At 57.2% G+C, this 14,181-nt stretch overlaps 1 protein-coding gene across 1 annotated transcript in view; it reads left to right on the top strand.

The window, feature by feature from the left end:
• Positions 1–14,181, top strand: part of SMC1A (structural maintenance of chromosomes 1A) — a 99,049-nt gene that overhangs the window by 67,672 nt on the left and 17,196 nt on the right. The window contains exons 16-20 of the mRNA XM_033083623.2: positions 897–1,038; positions 4,719–4,864; positions 6,588–6,741; positions 8,873–8,983; positions 11,228–11,384. Coding sequence (XP_032939514.1) covers positions 897–1,038; positions 4,719–4,864; positions 6,588–6,741; positions 8,873–8,983; positions 11,228–11,384 — 710 coding nt within the window. The remainder of the gene's footprint in view (positions 1–896; positions 1,039–4,718; positions 4,865–6,587; positions 6,742–8,872; positions 8,984–11,227; positions 11,385–14,181) is intronic.

Raw genomic sequence — 14,181 nt, 5'->3', positions numbered from 1 at the left:
CAAGGACCCCCCAAAAACCCTTCAGGACCCCCTGAACCCCCTCACTGCTCCCCCTAACCTCCTCAGGGACCCTCAAAGGCCTCTCAGTGTCGCCCAGATCCTCTCAGGGTCCCCAAACTCACCCAAGGACCCCCCAGAAATCCCTCAGGGACCCCCAGGAACCCCCCAAAACCCCTCAGTGTCCCCCAAATCCACCCATGGACCCCCAAAAACTCCTCAGGGACCCCCAGATCCACCCAGGGTTCCTCAGAACCCCTCAGGGACCCCCCCAAATCCCCTCAGGAACCCCAAACTCACCCAAAGACCCCCAAAAACCCTTCAGGACGCCAAGAAAATGCCTCAGTGCCCCCCAAAAACCCCTCAGGGACCCCCAAACCCATCTAGGGATCCCCCAAAAACCCCTCAGGGACCCCCAAATCCCCTCAGGGACCCTCCAAATCTACCCATGGACCACTCAGGGACCCCCCAGGAACCCCCAAACCTCCTTCAGGACCCTCAAAAACCCCCTCAGGGACCCCCAGGAACCCCCAAAAACCCCTCAGGGACCCCCAAAAACCCCTCAGGGACCCCCAAAAACCCTTCAGGGACCCCCAAAAACTCCTCAGGACCCCTCAGAACCCCTCAAATCCACCCAAGGAGCCCCCAAAAACCCCTCAGAGACCCCCAAAAACCTCTCAGGACCCCCCAAAAACCCCTCAGAGACCCCCAAATCCATCCATGGACCCCTCAGGGACCCTCCAGGACCCCCAAACCCCACTCAGGACCCCCAAAAACCCCTCAGGACCCCCTAAACCCTTCAAGAATCCTCCAAATCCACCCAAGGACCCCCCAAAAACCCCCTCAGAGACCCCCAAAAAACCTCCTGAGTGCCCCCCTGCCCCCCTGGTCCCCCCCAGGCTGGAGTTTGAGAACCAGAAGACGCGTTTGGGGATCCAGCTGGACTTTGAGCGCAATCAACTGCGGGAGGACCAGGAGAAGGTGCTGATGTGGGAGCAGGGAGTGCGCAAGGACGAGGCTGAGATCGAGAAACTCAAAAAGGTTTGGGGCTTTTGGGGGGCTGGGGAGATTTTGGGACTTTTTCTGAATTTTTTGGGGATTTTTTCTGAATTTTTTTTGGGATTTTTTGGGGTTTTTTTTTTATTTTTTCTGAATTTTTGGGGATTTTTTCTGAATTTTTTTTGATTTTTTGGGGTTTTTTTTGAATTTTTTCTGAATTTTTGGGGGGCTTTTTTAGGGATTTTTTGGGTATTTTTTCTTAATTTTTTGGGGATTTTTTGGGGCTTTTTGTGGTGATTTTTTCTAAGGTTTTTTGGGATTTTTTGAGTTTTTTTGGGTGTTTTGGGGTCTTGGGAGGAGCAGCAGGAGGTGCTGATGTGGGAGCAGGGAGTGCGCAAGGACGAGGCTGAGATCGAGAAACTCAAAAAGGTTTGGGACTCTTTGGGGTCTGAGGAGTTTTTGGGACTTTTTCTGAATTTTTTGGGGATTTTTTCTGAATTTTTTTGGATTTTTTTGGGGATTTTTTGGGGTTTTTTTTGGATTTTTTCTGAATTTTTGGGGCTTTTTTGGGGATTTTTTTCTGAATTTTTGAGTATTTTTTTTTGTTTTCTTCCTGATTTTTGGGGGCTTTGTTTTGGGTTTTTTTTCTGAGTTTTTTGGGATTTTTTTGAGGTTTTCTGGGGTGATTTGGGGTCTTGGGAGGAGCAGCAGGAGGTGCTGATGTGGGAGCAGGGAGAGAGCAAGGACGAGGCTGAGATCGAGAAACTCAAAAAGGTTTGGGGCTCCTGGGGGGCTGGGGAGATTTTGGAGACTTTTTGGGATTTTTCCTGAATTTTTGGGGGTTTTTTTTGGATTTTTTGGGATTTTTTTCTGATTTTTTGGGGGTTTTTTTCTGAATTTTTGGGGATTTTTTGGGGATTTTTTCAGAATTTTTGGGGGGAATTTTTCTGAATTTTTGGGAACTTTTTTGGGGATTTTTGTGGATTTTTTTGGGTGATTTTTTGGGGTTTTTTTGCTATTTTTCTGATTTTTTAGGGGATTTTTTGTGACTTTTTTGGGGCTTTTTTTTGTTTTTTGTCTGATTTTTTGGGGGGTTTTTTGGGATTTTTTTTTATTTTTCTGAGGTTTTTTCTGAATTTTTGGGGGATTTTTTCTGAATTTTTTGGGGCTTTTTTGGGATTTTTTGGGATATATTTCTGATTTTTGGGGGGATTTTTGGAGGTTCTTTTCTGAATTTTTGGGGATTTTTTGGGGGGTTTTTGGTATTTTTTGGGGATTTTTCTGAATTTTATGGGGATTTTTTGGGATTTTATTGGGGGAGGAGGTTCTGAATTTTTGGGGGATTTTTAAGGATTTTTTGGGGATTTTTCTGAATTTTTGAGGGCTGGTTTTTGGGATTTTTTGGGGGATTTTATTGGGTATTTTTCTGAATTTTTTGGGACTTTTTTGGGGGATTTTTCTGGGGTTTTTTCTGAATTTTGGGGGAATTTTTGGGAGCTTTTTTTGGTTTTTTTCCTGAATTTTCTGGGGCTTTTTTGGGTTTTTTTCTGAGTTTTTTTGGGTTTTTTGGGGGGTTTTGGGGTCTTGAGAGGACCAGGAGAAGGTGCTGATGTGGGAGCAGGGAGAGCAAGGACGAGGCTGAGATCGAGAAACTCAAAAAGGTTTGGGACTCTTGGGGGTTGGGGAGTTTTTGGGATTTTTTTCTGAATTTTTTGGGTGATTTTTTTGGGTTTTTTTGGGTATTTTTTGAGAATTTTTCTCAATTTTTGGGGTTTTTTTCCGACTTTGGGGGCACTTTTTTGTATTTTTTTTTTCTGAATTTTTTGAGGCTTTTTTTGGGATTTTTTCTGAATTTTTGGGGTTTTTTTGGTGTTCCCCAGGAAGAACAGAGGCACATGAAGATCAGGATGGATTTTAGGGATATTTTTGGATATTTTTGGGTTGATTTTAGCTGATTTTGGATAATTTTGATATTTTTCCCCAGGAGGAGCAGAGGCACATGAAGATCAGGATGGATTTTAGGGATATTTTTGAGCTGATTTTGGGTAATATTGATATTTTTCCCCAGGAAGAACAGAGGCACATGAAGATCAGGATGGATTTTAGGGCTGATTTTGGCTGATTTTGGGTAATTTTGGTGTTTCTCCCCAGGAAGAACAGAGGCACATGAAGATCAGGATGGATTTTAGGGATATTTTTGAGCTGATTTTGGCTGTTTTTGATAATTTCCCCAGGAAGAACAGAGGCACATGAAGATCAGGAGTGATTTTGGGGATATTTTTGGGTGGATTTTAGCTGATTTTGGCTGTTTTTGATGTTTCCCCAGGAAGAACAGAGGCACATGAAGATCAGGATGGATTTTAGGGATATTTTTGGGTGGATTTTGGCTGATTTTGGATAATTTTGATATTTTTCTCCAGGAGGAGCAGAGGCACATGAAGATCAGGGCTGTTTTTTGGGATATTTTTGGGTGGATTTTGGCTGATTTTGGATAATTTTGATAATTTCCCCAGGAGGAACAGAGGCACATGAAGATCAGGATGGATTTTAGGGATATTTTTGGATATTTTTGGGTTGATTTTAGCTGATTTTGGATAATTTTGATATTTTTCCCCAGGAGGAGCAGAGGCACATGAAGATCAGGATGGATTTTAGGGATATTTTTGAGCTGATTTTGGATAATTTTGATAATTTCCCCAGGAGGAGCAGAGGCACATGAAGATCAGGAGTGATTTTAGGGATATTTTTGAGCTGATTTTGGCTGTTTTTGGTGTTTCTCCCCAGGAGGAACAGAGGCACGTGAAGATCAGGATGGATTTTTGGGTGGATTTTGGCTGATTTTGGATAATTTTGATAATTTCCCCAGGAAGAACAGAGGCACATGAAGATCAGGATGGATTTTTGGGCTGATTTTAGCTGATTTTGGCTGTTTTTGGTGTTTCTCCCCAGGAGGAGCAGAGGCACATGAAGATCAGGGCTGGGTTTTGGGATATTTTTGGATATTTTTGGTCTGATTTTGGCTGATTTTGGATAATTTTGATAATTTCCCCAGGAGGAGCAGAGGCACATAAAGATCAGGGCTGGTTGTAGGGATATTTTTGGTCTGATTTTGGCTGATTTTGGATAATTTTGGTGTTTTTCCCCAGGAAGAGCAGAGGCACATGAAGATCAGGGTGGATTTTTGGGCTGATTTTGGATAATTTTGATAATTTCCCCAGGAGGAGCAGAGGCACATGAAGATCAGGATGGATTTTAGGGATATTTTTGAGCTGATTTTGGATAATTTTGATAATTTCCCCAGGAAGAACAGAGGCACATGAAGATCAGGGCTGGTTTTAGGGATATTTTTGGGCTGATTTTGGCTGTTTTTGATAATTTCACCAGGAGGAACAGAGGCACATGAAGCTCAGGACTGATTTTTGGGCTGATTTTAGCTGATTTTGGCTGTTTTTGATGTTTCCCCAGGAAGAACAGAGGCACATGAAGATCAGGGCTGGTTTTAGGGATATTTTTGGGCTGATTTTGACTGTTTTTGATAATTTCACCAGGAGGAGCAGAGGAACATGAAGATCAGGATGGATTTTTGGGTGGATTTTGGGCTGATTTTAGCTGATTTTGGCTGTTTTTGATGTTTCCCCAGGAGGAACAGAGGCACATGAAGATCAGGATGAGATTTTTGGGCTGATTTTAGCTGATTTTGGCTGTTTTTGATGTTTCCCCAGGAAGAACAGAGGCACATGAAGATCATCGACGAGACGATGGCGCAGCTGCAGGATCTCAAGAACCAGCACCTGGCCAAGAAGTCGGAGGTGAACGACAAAAACCACGAGATGGACGAGATCCGCAAGAAGCTGGGCGGGGCCAACAAGTGAGGGCGGGGCCGAGGGGGCGGGGCCAAAGGGGGCGGGGCCAGGGGCGGGGCCAATAAGTGAGGGCGGAGCTAAAGGGGGCGGGGCCAACAAGCGAGGGCGGGGCTAAAGGGGGGCGGGGCCAACAAGTGAGGGCGGGGCTAAAGGGGGCGGGGCCAACAAGTGAGGGCGGGGCCAAGGGGGCGGGGCCAACAAGTGAGGGCGGGGTCAAGGGGGCGGGGGCAACAAGTGAGGGCGGGGCTAAATGGGGGCGGGGTTAATGGGGCGGGGCCAACAAGTGAGGGCAGGACTAAAGGGGCGGGGTCAACAGGTGAGGGTGGGGCCAACAAGTTAGGATGGGGCTAAGGGGGCGGGGCCAACGAGTGAGGGCGGGGCCAAGGGGGCGTGGCCAACAAGTGAGGGTGGGGCCAAGGGGGGCGGGGCCAACAAGTGAGGACAGGGCCAAAGGGGTGGGACCAACAAGTGAGGGCGGGGCCAAAGTGGGCGGGGCCAACAATTGAGGGCGGGGGCAGAGGGGCGGGGCCAACGGGGCGGGGTCAACAGGTGAGGGCGGGGGTAAGGGGGCGGGGCTAAATGAGGTGGGGTCAACAGGTGAGGGCGGGGCCAAAGGTGGGCGGGGCTAAATGGGGCAGGGTCAACAAGTGAGGGGCGGGCCCCAAGTGGGTGGGGCTAAGGGGGCGGGGCTAAATAGGGCAGGGCCAACAAGTGAAGGCAGGGTCAAGGGGCGGGGCTAAATGGGGTGGGGCCAACGAGTGAGGGCGGGGCTAAAGGGGGTGTGGTCAGAAAGTGGGGTAAGGACACTGGGTGTGTCCCCATGGCCATGTCCCTGTCACCGTGTCCCCTTGGCTGTGTCCTCATGCCTGTCCCTGTCCCCATGTCCTGTCCCCGTGGCCCTGTCCTCATGGTCATGCCCCTGTCCCCATGGCCTGTCCCCATGACGGTGTCCCCATGTCCGTGTCCCTGCTGTGTCCCTGTCCCCATGCCCTGTCCCTGCTGTGTCCCTGTCCCGTCCCTGTCCCTACTCTGTCCCTGTCCCCATGCCCTGTCCCTGTCCCATGCTGTGTCCCTGTTCCTGCCCTGTCCCTGTTCCTGCTGTGTCCCCTGTCCCTGTCCCCACGGCTGTCCCTGTCCCCCATCCCTGTCCCGTCCCTGTCCCTGCTGTGTCCCTGTCCCGTCCCCTGTCCCTGCCCTGTCCCTGTCCTGTCCTCTGTCCCTGCCCTGTCCCCTCTCCCTGTCCCTGTCCCTGTCCCTACTCTGTCCCTGTCCCCTGTCCCTGTCCCCATCACCTGTCTCTGCCCTGTCCCCACGGCTGTCCCTGTCCCCATGCCCTGTCCCTGTCCCTACTCTGTCCCTGTTCCTGCCATGTCCCTGCTGTGTCCCTTCCCTTCCCTGTCTCTGCCCTGTCCCTGTCCTCTCCCTGCCATGTCCCTGTCCCCATGGCTGTCCCTGTCCCCATGCCCTGTTCCTGTCCCCATCCCCTGTCCCTGCCCTGTCCCTGTCCCCATGGCTGTCCCTGTCTCCATACCCTATCCCTGTCCCTACTCTGTCCCTGTTCCTGCCATGTCCCTGCTGTGTCCCTGCCCTGTCCCTGTCCCCTGTCCCTGCCGTGTCCCTGCTGTGTCCCTGTCCCCACGGCTGTCCCTGTCCCTACTCTGTCCCTGTCCCCTGTCCCCCTGTCCCATCCCTGCTGTGTCCCTGTCCCCACGCTGTCCCTGTCCCCAGGGAGATGACCCACCTGCAGAAGGAGGTGACGGCCATCGAGACGAAGCTGGAGCAGAAGCGCAGCGACCGCCACAACCTCCTGCAGGCCTGCAAGATGCAGGACATCCGGCTGCCGCTGGCCAGGGGCTCCATGGACGACATCAGCCAGGAGGAGGTGGGGACAGGGACACCCTGTGTCACCCGTGTCACCTCTGTGTGTCCCTGTGTCACCTCTGTGTCCCCTCTGTGGGTCCCTGTGTCCCCCTGAGTCACCCCTGTGTCCCCCTGCCTGCTGCTGGCCAGGGGCTCCATGGACGACATCAGCCAGGAGGAGGTGGGGACAGGGACACCCTGTGTCACCCATGTCACCTCTGTGTCACCTCTGTGTGTCTCTGTGTCACCTCTGTGTGTCCCTGTGTCCCCTCTGTGTGTCCCTGTGTCACCCCGGCTGCCGCTGGCCAGGGGCTCCATGGACGACATCAGCCAGGAGGAGGTGGGGACAGGGACATCCCTGTGTCACCCATGTCACCTCTGTGTGTCCCTGTGTCACCTCTGTGTGTCCCTGTGTCCCCTCTGTGTCACCTCTGTGTGTTCTGTGTCACCCCGGCTGCCGCTGGCCAGGGGCTCCATGGACGACATCAGCCAGGAGGAGGTGGGGACAGGGACACCCCTGTGTGTCCCTGTGTCACCTCTGTGCGTCCCTGTGTCACCTGTGTGTGTCCCTGTGTCCCCTCTGTGTGTCCCTGTGTCACCTCTGTGTCACCCCTGTGTGTCCCTGTGTCCCCCTGAGTCACCCCTGAGTCCCCCCGGCTGCCGCTGGCCAGGGGCTCCATGGACGACATCAGCCAGGAGGAGGTGGGGACAGGGACTGGGGACACCCCTGTGCCACTTCTGTGTGTCCCTGTGTCCCCTGAGCCACCCCTGTGTCACCTCTGTGTGTCCCTGTGTCACCTCTGTGTCACGTCTGTGTGTCCCTGTGTCCCCTCTGTGTGTCCCTGTGTCCCCCTGAGTCACCCTGCCTGCCACTGGCCAGGGGCTCCATGGACGACATCAACCAGGAGGAGGTGGGGACAGGGACTCCCCTGTGTCCCTGTGTCACCTCTGTGTCCCCTGACTGTCCCCCCAGGGTGGTGGCACAGTGGAGGAGCCCCAGGGCAATTCCCCCCACATCCCCTGTGTCCCCTGACTATCCCCGTGTCCCCTGTGTGTCCCTATGTTTCCTGACTGTCCCCTGGTGTCCCCTCAGGGCGGTGGCACCGGGGAGGAGCCCGGGGGCAGCTCCCCCTGTGACCCCTGTGTGTCCCCATGTCCCCTGACTGTCCCCTGTGTCCCCTGACTGTCCCCAAGTCCCCTGTGTCCCCTGACTCTCCTCTGAGTGTCCCCATGTCCCCTGACTGTCCCCATGTCCCCTCAGGGCGGTGGCACGGGGGAGGAGCCCGGGGGCAGCTCCCCCTGTGACCCCTGTGTGTCCCCATGTCCCCTGACTGTCCCCTGTGTCCCCTGACTGTCCCCAAGTCCCCTGTGTCCCCTGACTCTCCTCTGAGTGTCCCCATGTCCCCTGACTATCCCATGTCCCCTCAGGGCGGTGGCACGGGGGAGGAGCCCGGGGGCAGCTCCCCCTGTGACCCCTGTGTGTCCCCATTTCCCCTGACTGTCCCCTGTGTCCCCTGACTGTCCCCAAGTCCCCTGACTGTCCCCCTGTCCCCTGACTGTCCCCAAGTCCCCTGTGTCCCCTGACTGTCCCCTGACTGTCCCCATGTCCCCTCAGGGCAGTGGCCCTGGGGAGGAGCCTGGGGGCAGCTCCCCCTGTGACCCCTGTGTGTCCCCATTTCCCCTAACTGTCACCCTGTCCCCTGACTGTCCCCAAGTCCCCTGAGTGTCTCCATGTCCCCTGACTGTCCCCATGTCCCCTCAGGGCGGTGGCACCGGGGAGGAGCCCGGGGACAGCTCCCCCTGTGTCCCATGAGTGTCCCCCTGTCCCCTGACTGTCCCCTGTCCCCTCAGGGCGGTGGCACGGGGGAGGAGCCCGGGGGCAGCTCCCCCTGTGTCCCATGAGTGTCCCCTGAGTGTGCCCTGTCCCCTGAGTGTCCCCTGTCCCCTCAGGGCGGTGGCACGGGGGAGGAGCCCGGGGGCAGCTCCCCCTGTGTCCCATGAGTGTCCCTGTGTCCCATGAGTGTCCCCTGAGTGTCCCCATGTCCCCTCAGGGCGGTGGCAGCGGGGAGGAGCCCGGGGGCAGCTCCCCCTGTGTCCCATGAGTGTCCCTGTGTGTCCCCCTGTCCCCTGACTGTCCCCTGGTGTCCCCTCAGGGCGGTGGCACGGGGGAGGAGCCCGGGGGCAGCTCCCAGCGCAGCTCCAGCCTCTACGCCCGCGAGGCCCTGATCGAGATCGACTACAGCGACCTGCCCGAGGAGCTCAAGGTGAGGCGGGCACCTGGCACACCTGGGGACACCTGGGCACACACCTGGGCACACACCTGGGTACAGCCAGCACACCTGGGCACACACCTGGGCACAGCCCAGCACACCTGGGTACAACCAGCACATCTGGGCACACCTGGACACACCTGGGCACACACCTGGGTACAGCCAGCACACCTGGGCATGCACCTGGCACACCTGGGCACACACCTGGGCACACACCTGGGCACACCTGGCCATGCCCTGACCCCACCTGGCATTGGGCCCTGCCCAAATGTGCCCCCCCATACCTCAGCCCTCCCACTCACCTGGCGGAGCAGCAGAGTGTCCTGCTGTCCCTGTGTCACCAATGTCCCCTGTGTGTCCCCAATGTCCCCAATGTCCCCATGTCCCTGTCTCTGTCCCAGGATGCCCAGGCAGAGGAGGAGATCCGGCAGGAGATGGCAGCGCTGCAGCAGCGCCTCACTGAACAGCAGAGCGTCCTGCTGTCCCTGTGTCCCCAATGTCCCCTGTGTGTCCCCAGTGTCCCTGTGTCCCCAATGTCCCCATGTCCCTGTGCAGGATGCCCAGGCAGAGGAGGAGATCCGCCAGGAGATGGCAGCGCTGCAGCAGCGCCTCACCGAGCAGCAGAGCGTCCTGCTGTCCCTATGTCCCCAATGTCCCCAATGTCCCCAGTGTCCCCATGTCCCCAATGTCCCCATGTCCCTGTCCCTGTGCAGGATGCCCAGGCAGAGGAGGAGATCCGGCAGGAGATGGCGGCGCTGCAGCAGCGCCTCACCGAGCAGCAGAGCGTCCTGCTGTCCCTGTGTCCCCATGTCCCCGCTGTCCCCAGTGTCCCCAATGTCCCCAATGTCCCCAATGTCCCTGTGTCCCCAATGTCCCCAGTGTCCCCAATGTCCCCAATGTCCCCATGTCCCCAGTGTCCCCATGTCCCCATGTCCCTGTCCCTGTGCAGGACGCCCAGGCAGAGGAGGAGATCCGGCAGGAGATGGCAGCGCTGCAGCAGAGCGTCCTGCTGTCCCTGTGATCCCTGTGTCCCTGCTGTCCCTGTGTCCCCAATGTCCCCATGTCCCCATGTCCCCAATGTCCCCAATGTCCCCATGTCCCTGTCTCTGTCCCAGGATGCCCAGGCAGAGGAGGAGATCCGGCAGGAGATGGCAGCGCTGCAGCAGCGCCTCACGGAGCAGCAGAGCGTCCTGCTGTCCCTGTGTCCCCATGTCCCCAATGTCCCCAATGTCCCCATGTCCCTGCTGTCCCCAATGTCCCCATGTCCCTGTCTCTGTCCCAGGACGCCCAGGCAGAGGAGGAGATCCGGCAGGAGATGGCGGCGCTGCAGCAGCGCCTCACGGAGCAGCAGAGTGTCCTGCTGTCCCTGTGTCCCCATGTCCCCAATGTCCCCTGCTGTCCCACTGTCCCCAATGTCCCAATGTCCCCAGTGTCCCCAATGTCCCCATGTCCCCAATGTCCCCTGTGTGTCCCCAATGTCCCTGTCCCTGTGCAGGATGCCCAGGCAGAGGAGGAGATCCGGCAGGAGATGGCGGCGCTGCAGCAGCGCCTCACTGAGCAGCAGAGCGTCCTGCTGTCCCTGTGTCCCCAATGTCCCCAGTGTCCCCAATGTCCCCAATGTCCCCAATGTCCCAATGTCCCCAATGTCCCCATGTCCCTGCTGTCCCCAGTGTCCCCAATGTCCCTGCTGTCCCTGCTGTCCCCAGTGTCCCCAATGTCCCCAATGTCCCCATGTCCCTGTGCAGGATGCCCAGGCAGAGGAGGAGATCCGGCAGGAGATGGCAGCGCTGCAGCAGCGCCTCACGGAGCAGCAGAGCGTCCTGCTGTCCCTGTGTCCCCAATGTCCCTGCTGTCCTCTGTGTCCCCAATGTCCCCATGTCCCCAATGTCCCTGTCTCTGTCCCAGGATGCCCAGGCAGAGGAGGAGATCCGGCAGGAGATGGCGGCGCTGCAGCAGCGCCTCACCGAGCAGCAGAGCGTCCTGCTGTCCCTGTGATCCCTGTGTCCCCAATGTCCCTGCTGTCCCCATGTCCCCAATGTCCCCATGTCCCCAGTGTCCCCATGTCCCCAATGTCCCCAATGTCCCCATGTCACTGTGCAGGATGCCCAGGCAGAGGAGGAGATCCGGCAGGAGATGGCGGCGCTGCAGCAGCGCCTCACCGAGCAGCAGAGCGTCCTGCTGTCCCTGTGTCCCCATGTCCCCAATGTCCCCAATGTCCCCAATGTGTCTCTGTCCCAGGATGCCCAGGCAGAGGAGGAGATCCGGCAGGAGATGGCGGCGCTGCAGCAGCGCCTCACTGAACAGCAGAGCGTCCTGCAGCGAATCGCCGCCCCCAACATGAAGGCCATGGAGAAACTGGAGAGCGTCAGGGACAAGTTCCAGGAGACCTCGGACGGTGGGGACACCTTGGGGACATGGGGGGACATGGAGGGGACACGGGGGTGACACAGGGACGAGTTCCAGGAGACCTCGGATGTGGGGACACCATGGGGACATTGTGGGGACACAGGGGACAAGGGACAGTGTCAGGGACAAGTTCCAGGAGACCTCGGATGTGGGGACACCATGGGGACATTGTGGGGACACAGGGGACAAGGGACAGTGTCAGGGACAAGTTCCAGGAGACCTTGGACGGTGGGGACATGGGGGGGACATGGGGAGGACCCAGGGACAAGGGACAATGTCAGGGACAAGTTCCGGGACACCTCGGACAATGGGGACACAGGGGGACATTGGGGTGACATGGGGACAAATTCCAGGAGACCTTGGTTTGTGGGGGCACGGGGGGACATTGTGGGGACACAGGGGGACATGGGGGGACATATGGCAGGGACAGGGACAAGTTCCAGGAGACCTCAGATGTGGGGACACCTTGGGGACATGGGGGGACATGGGGGGGACACAGAGGGACATGGGGGGACACAGGGACAAGTTCCAGGAGACCTCGGACGGTGGGGACACCTTGGGGACATGGGGGGACATGGAGGGGACACGGGGGTGACACAGGGACGAGTTCCAGGAGACCTCGGATGTGGGGACACCATGGGGACATTGTGGGGACACAGGGGACAAGGGACAGTGTCAGGGACAAGTTCCAGGAGACCTCGGATGTGGGGACACCATGGGGACATTGTGGGGACACAGGGGACAAGGGACAGTGTCAGGGACAAGTTCCAGGAGACCTCGGATGTGGGGACACCATGGGGACATTGTGGGGACACAGGGGACAAGGGACAGTGTCAGGGACAAGTTCCAGGAGACCTTGGACGGTGGGGACATGGGGGGGACATGGGGAGGACCCAGGGACAAGGGACAATGTCAGGGACAAGTTCCGGGACACCTCGGACAATGGGGACACAGGGGGACATTGGGGTGACATGGGGACAAATTCCAGGAGACCTTGGTTTGTGGGGGCACGGGGGGACATTGTGGGGACACAGGGGGACATGGGGGGACATATGGCAGGGACAGGGACAAGTTCCAGGAGACCTCAGATGTGGGGACACCTTGGGGACATGGGGGGACATGGGGGGGACACAGAGGGACATGGGGGGACACAGGGACAAGTTCCAGGAGACCTCGGACGGTGGGGACATCAGGGGGACATGGGGGGGACACAGAGGACAAGTTCCAGGAGTCTTCGGTGGGGACACAGGGGGACACCGTGGGGACATTGTGGGGACATGGGGGAGACATGGGGGACAAGTTCCAGGAGACCTCAGATGTGGGGACACCTTGGGGACATTGTGGGGACATGGCAGGGACACAGAGGGACATGGAGGGACATGGGGACAAGTTCAGGAGACCTCAGATGGTGGGGACACCATGGGGACATTGTGGGGACATGGGGGGGACACGGGCACAAGGGACAGTGTTGGGGACAAGTTCCAGGAGACCTTGGGCAGTGGAGACACCGTGGGGACACAGGGGACAAAGGGCAGTGTCAGGGACAAGTTCCAGGAGACGTCAGATGGTGGGGACACCTTGGGGACATTGGGGGGACATGGTGGGGACACGGGGACAAGTTCCAGAAGACCTCGGACGAGGGGGACACGGTGGGGGGACATGGGACAGGGACAAGTTCCAGAAGACCTTGGACGATGGGGACACCGTGGGGACATTGGGGGGACACGGGAGGACACCATGGGGACACCATGGGGACATGGGGGGACATGATGGGGACATGGGGGTGGCACGGGGACAAGTTCCAGGAGACCTTGGATGGTGGGGAAACCCTGGGGACATTGTGGGGACATGATGGGGACATGGGGGGGACACAGGGACAAGGGACAGTGTCAAAAACAAGTTCCAGGAGACCTCAGACGGTGGGGACACCTTGGGGACGTTGTGAGGACATGATGGGGACATGGGGGGGACACGGGGACAAGGGACAGTGTCAAAAACAAGTTCCAGGAGAGCTTGGGCAGTGGGGACACCTTGGGGACGTTGGAGGGACGCAGGGAGACACCGTGGGGACACGGACATGAGGGGACAAGTTCCAGAGACCTCAGATGGTGGGGACACCATGGGGACATTGTGGGGACACAGGGGACAAGGGACAGTGTCAGGGACAAGTTCCAGGAGACCTCGGATGTGGGGACACCATGGGGACATTGTGGGGACACAGGGGACAAGGGACAGTGTCAGGGACAAGTTCCAGGAGACCTTGGACGGTGGGGACACAAGGGGACACGGGGGGACATGGGGACAAATTCCAGGAGACCTTGGTTGGTGGGGACACGGGAGGACATTGTGGGGACACAGGGGGACATGGGGAGACATATGGCAGGGACAGGGACAAGTTCCAGGAAACCTCAGATGTGGGGACACCTTGGGGACATTGTGGGGACATGGCAGGGACACAGAGGGACATGGGGGGACATGGGGACAAGTTCAGGAGACCTCGGATGGTGGGGACACCATGGGGACATGGGGGGGACACGGTGGGGACACAGGGAGAAGTTCCAGGAGACCTTGGATGATGGGGACACCATGGGGACATTGGGGGGACATGGGAGGACACCATGGGGACACCATGGGGACATGGGGGGACATGATGGGGACATGGGGGTGGCATGGGGACAAGTTCCAGGAGACCTTGGATGGTGGGGAAACCCTGGGGACATTGTGAGGACATGATGGGGACATGGCGGGGACACAGGGAGAAGGGACAGTGTCGGGGACAAGTTCCA

The sequence above is a fragment of the Catharus ustulatus genome, chromosome 32 (genome assembly GCF_009819885.2).
Source record: "Catharus ustulatus isolate bCatUst1 chromosome 32, bCatUst1.pri.v2, whole genome shotgun sequence".
Lineage (NCBI taxonomy): Eukaryota > Metazoa > Chordata > Aves > Passeriformes > Turdidae > Catharus > Catharus ustulatus.
Note: the sequence above shows the minus strand (reverse complement) of the source record. Positions and strands in the feature narration are given on the sequence as shown.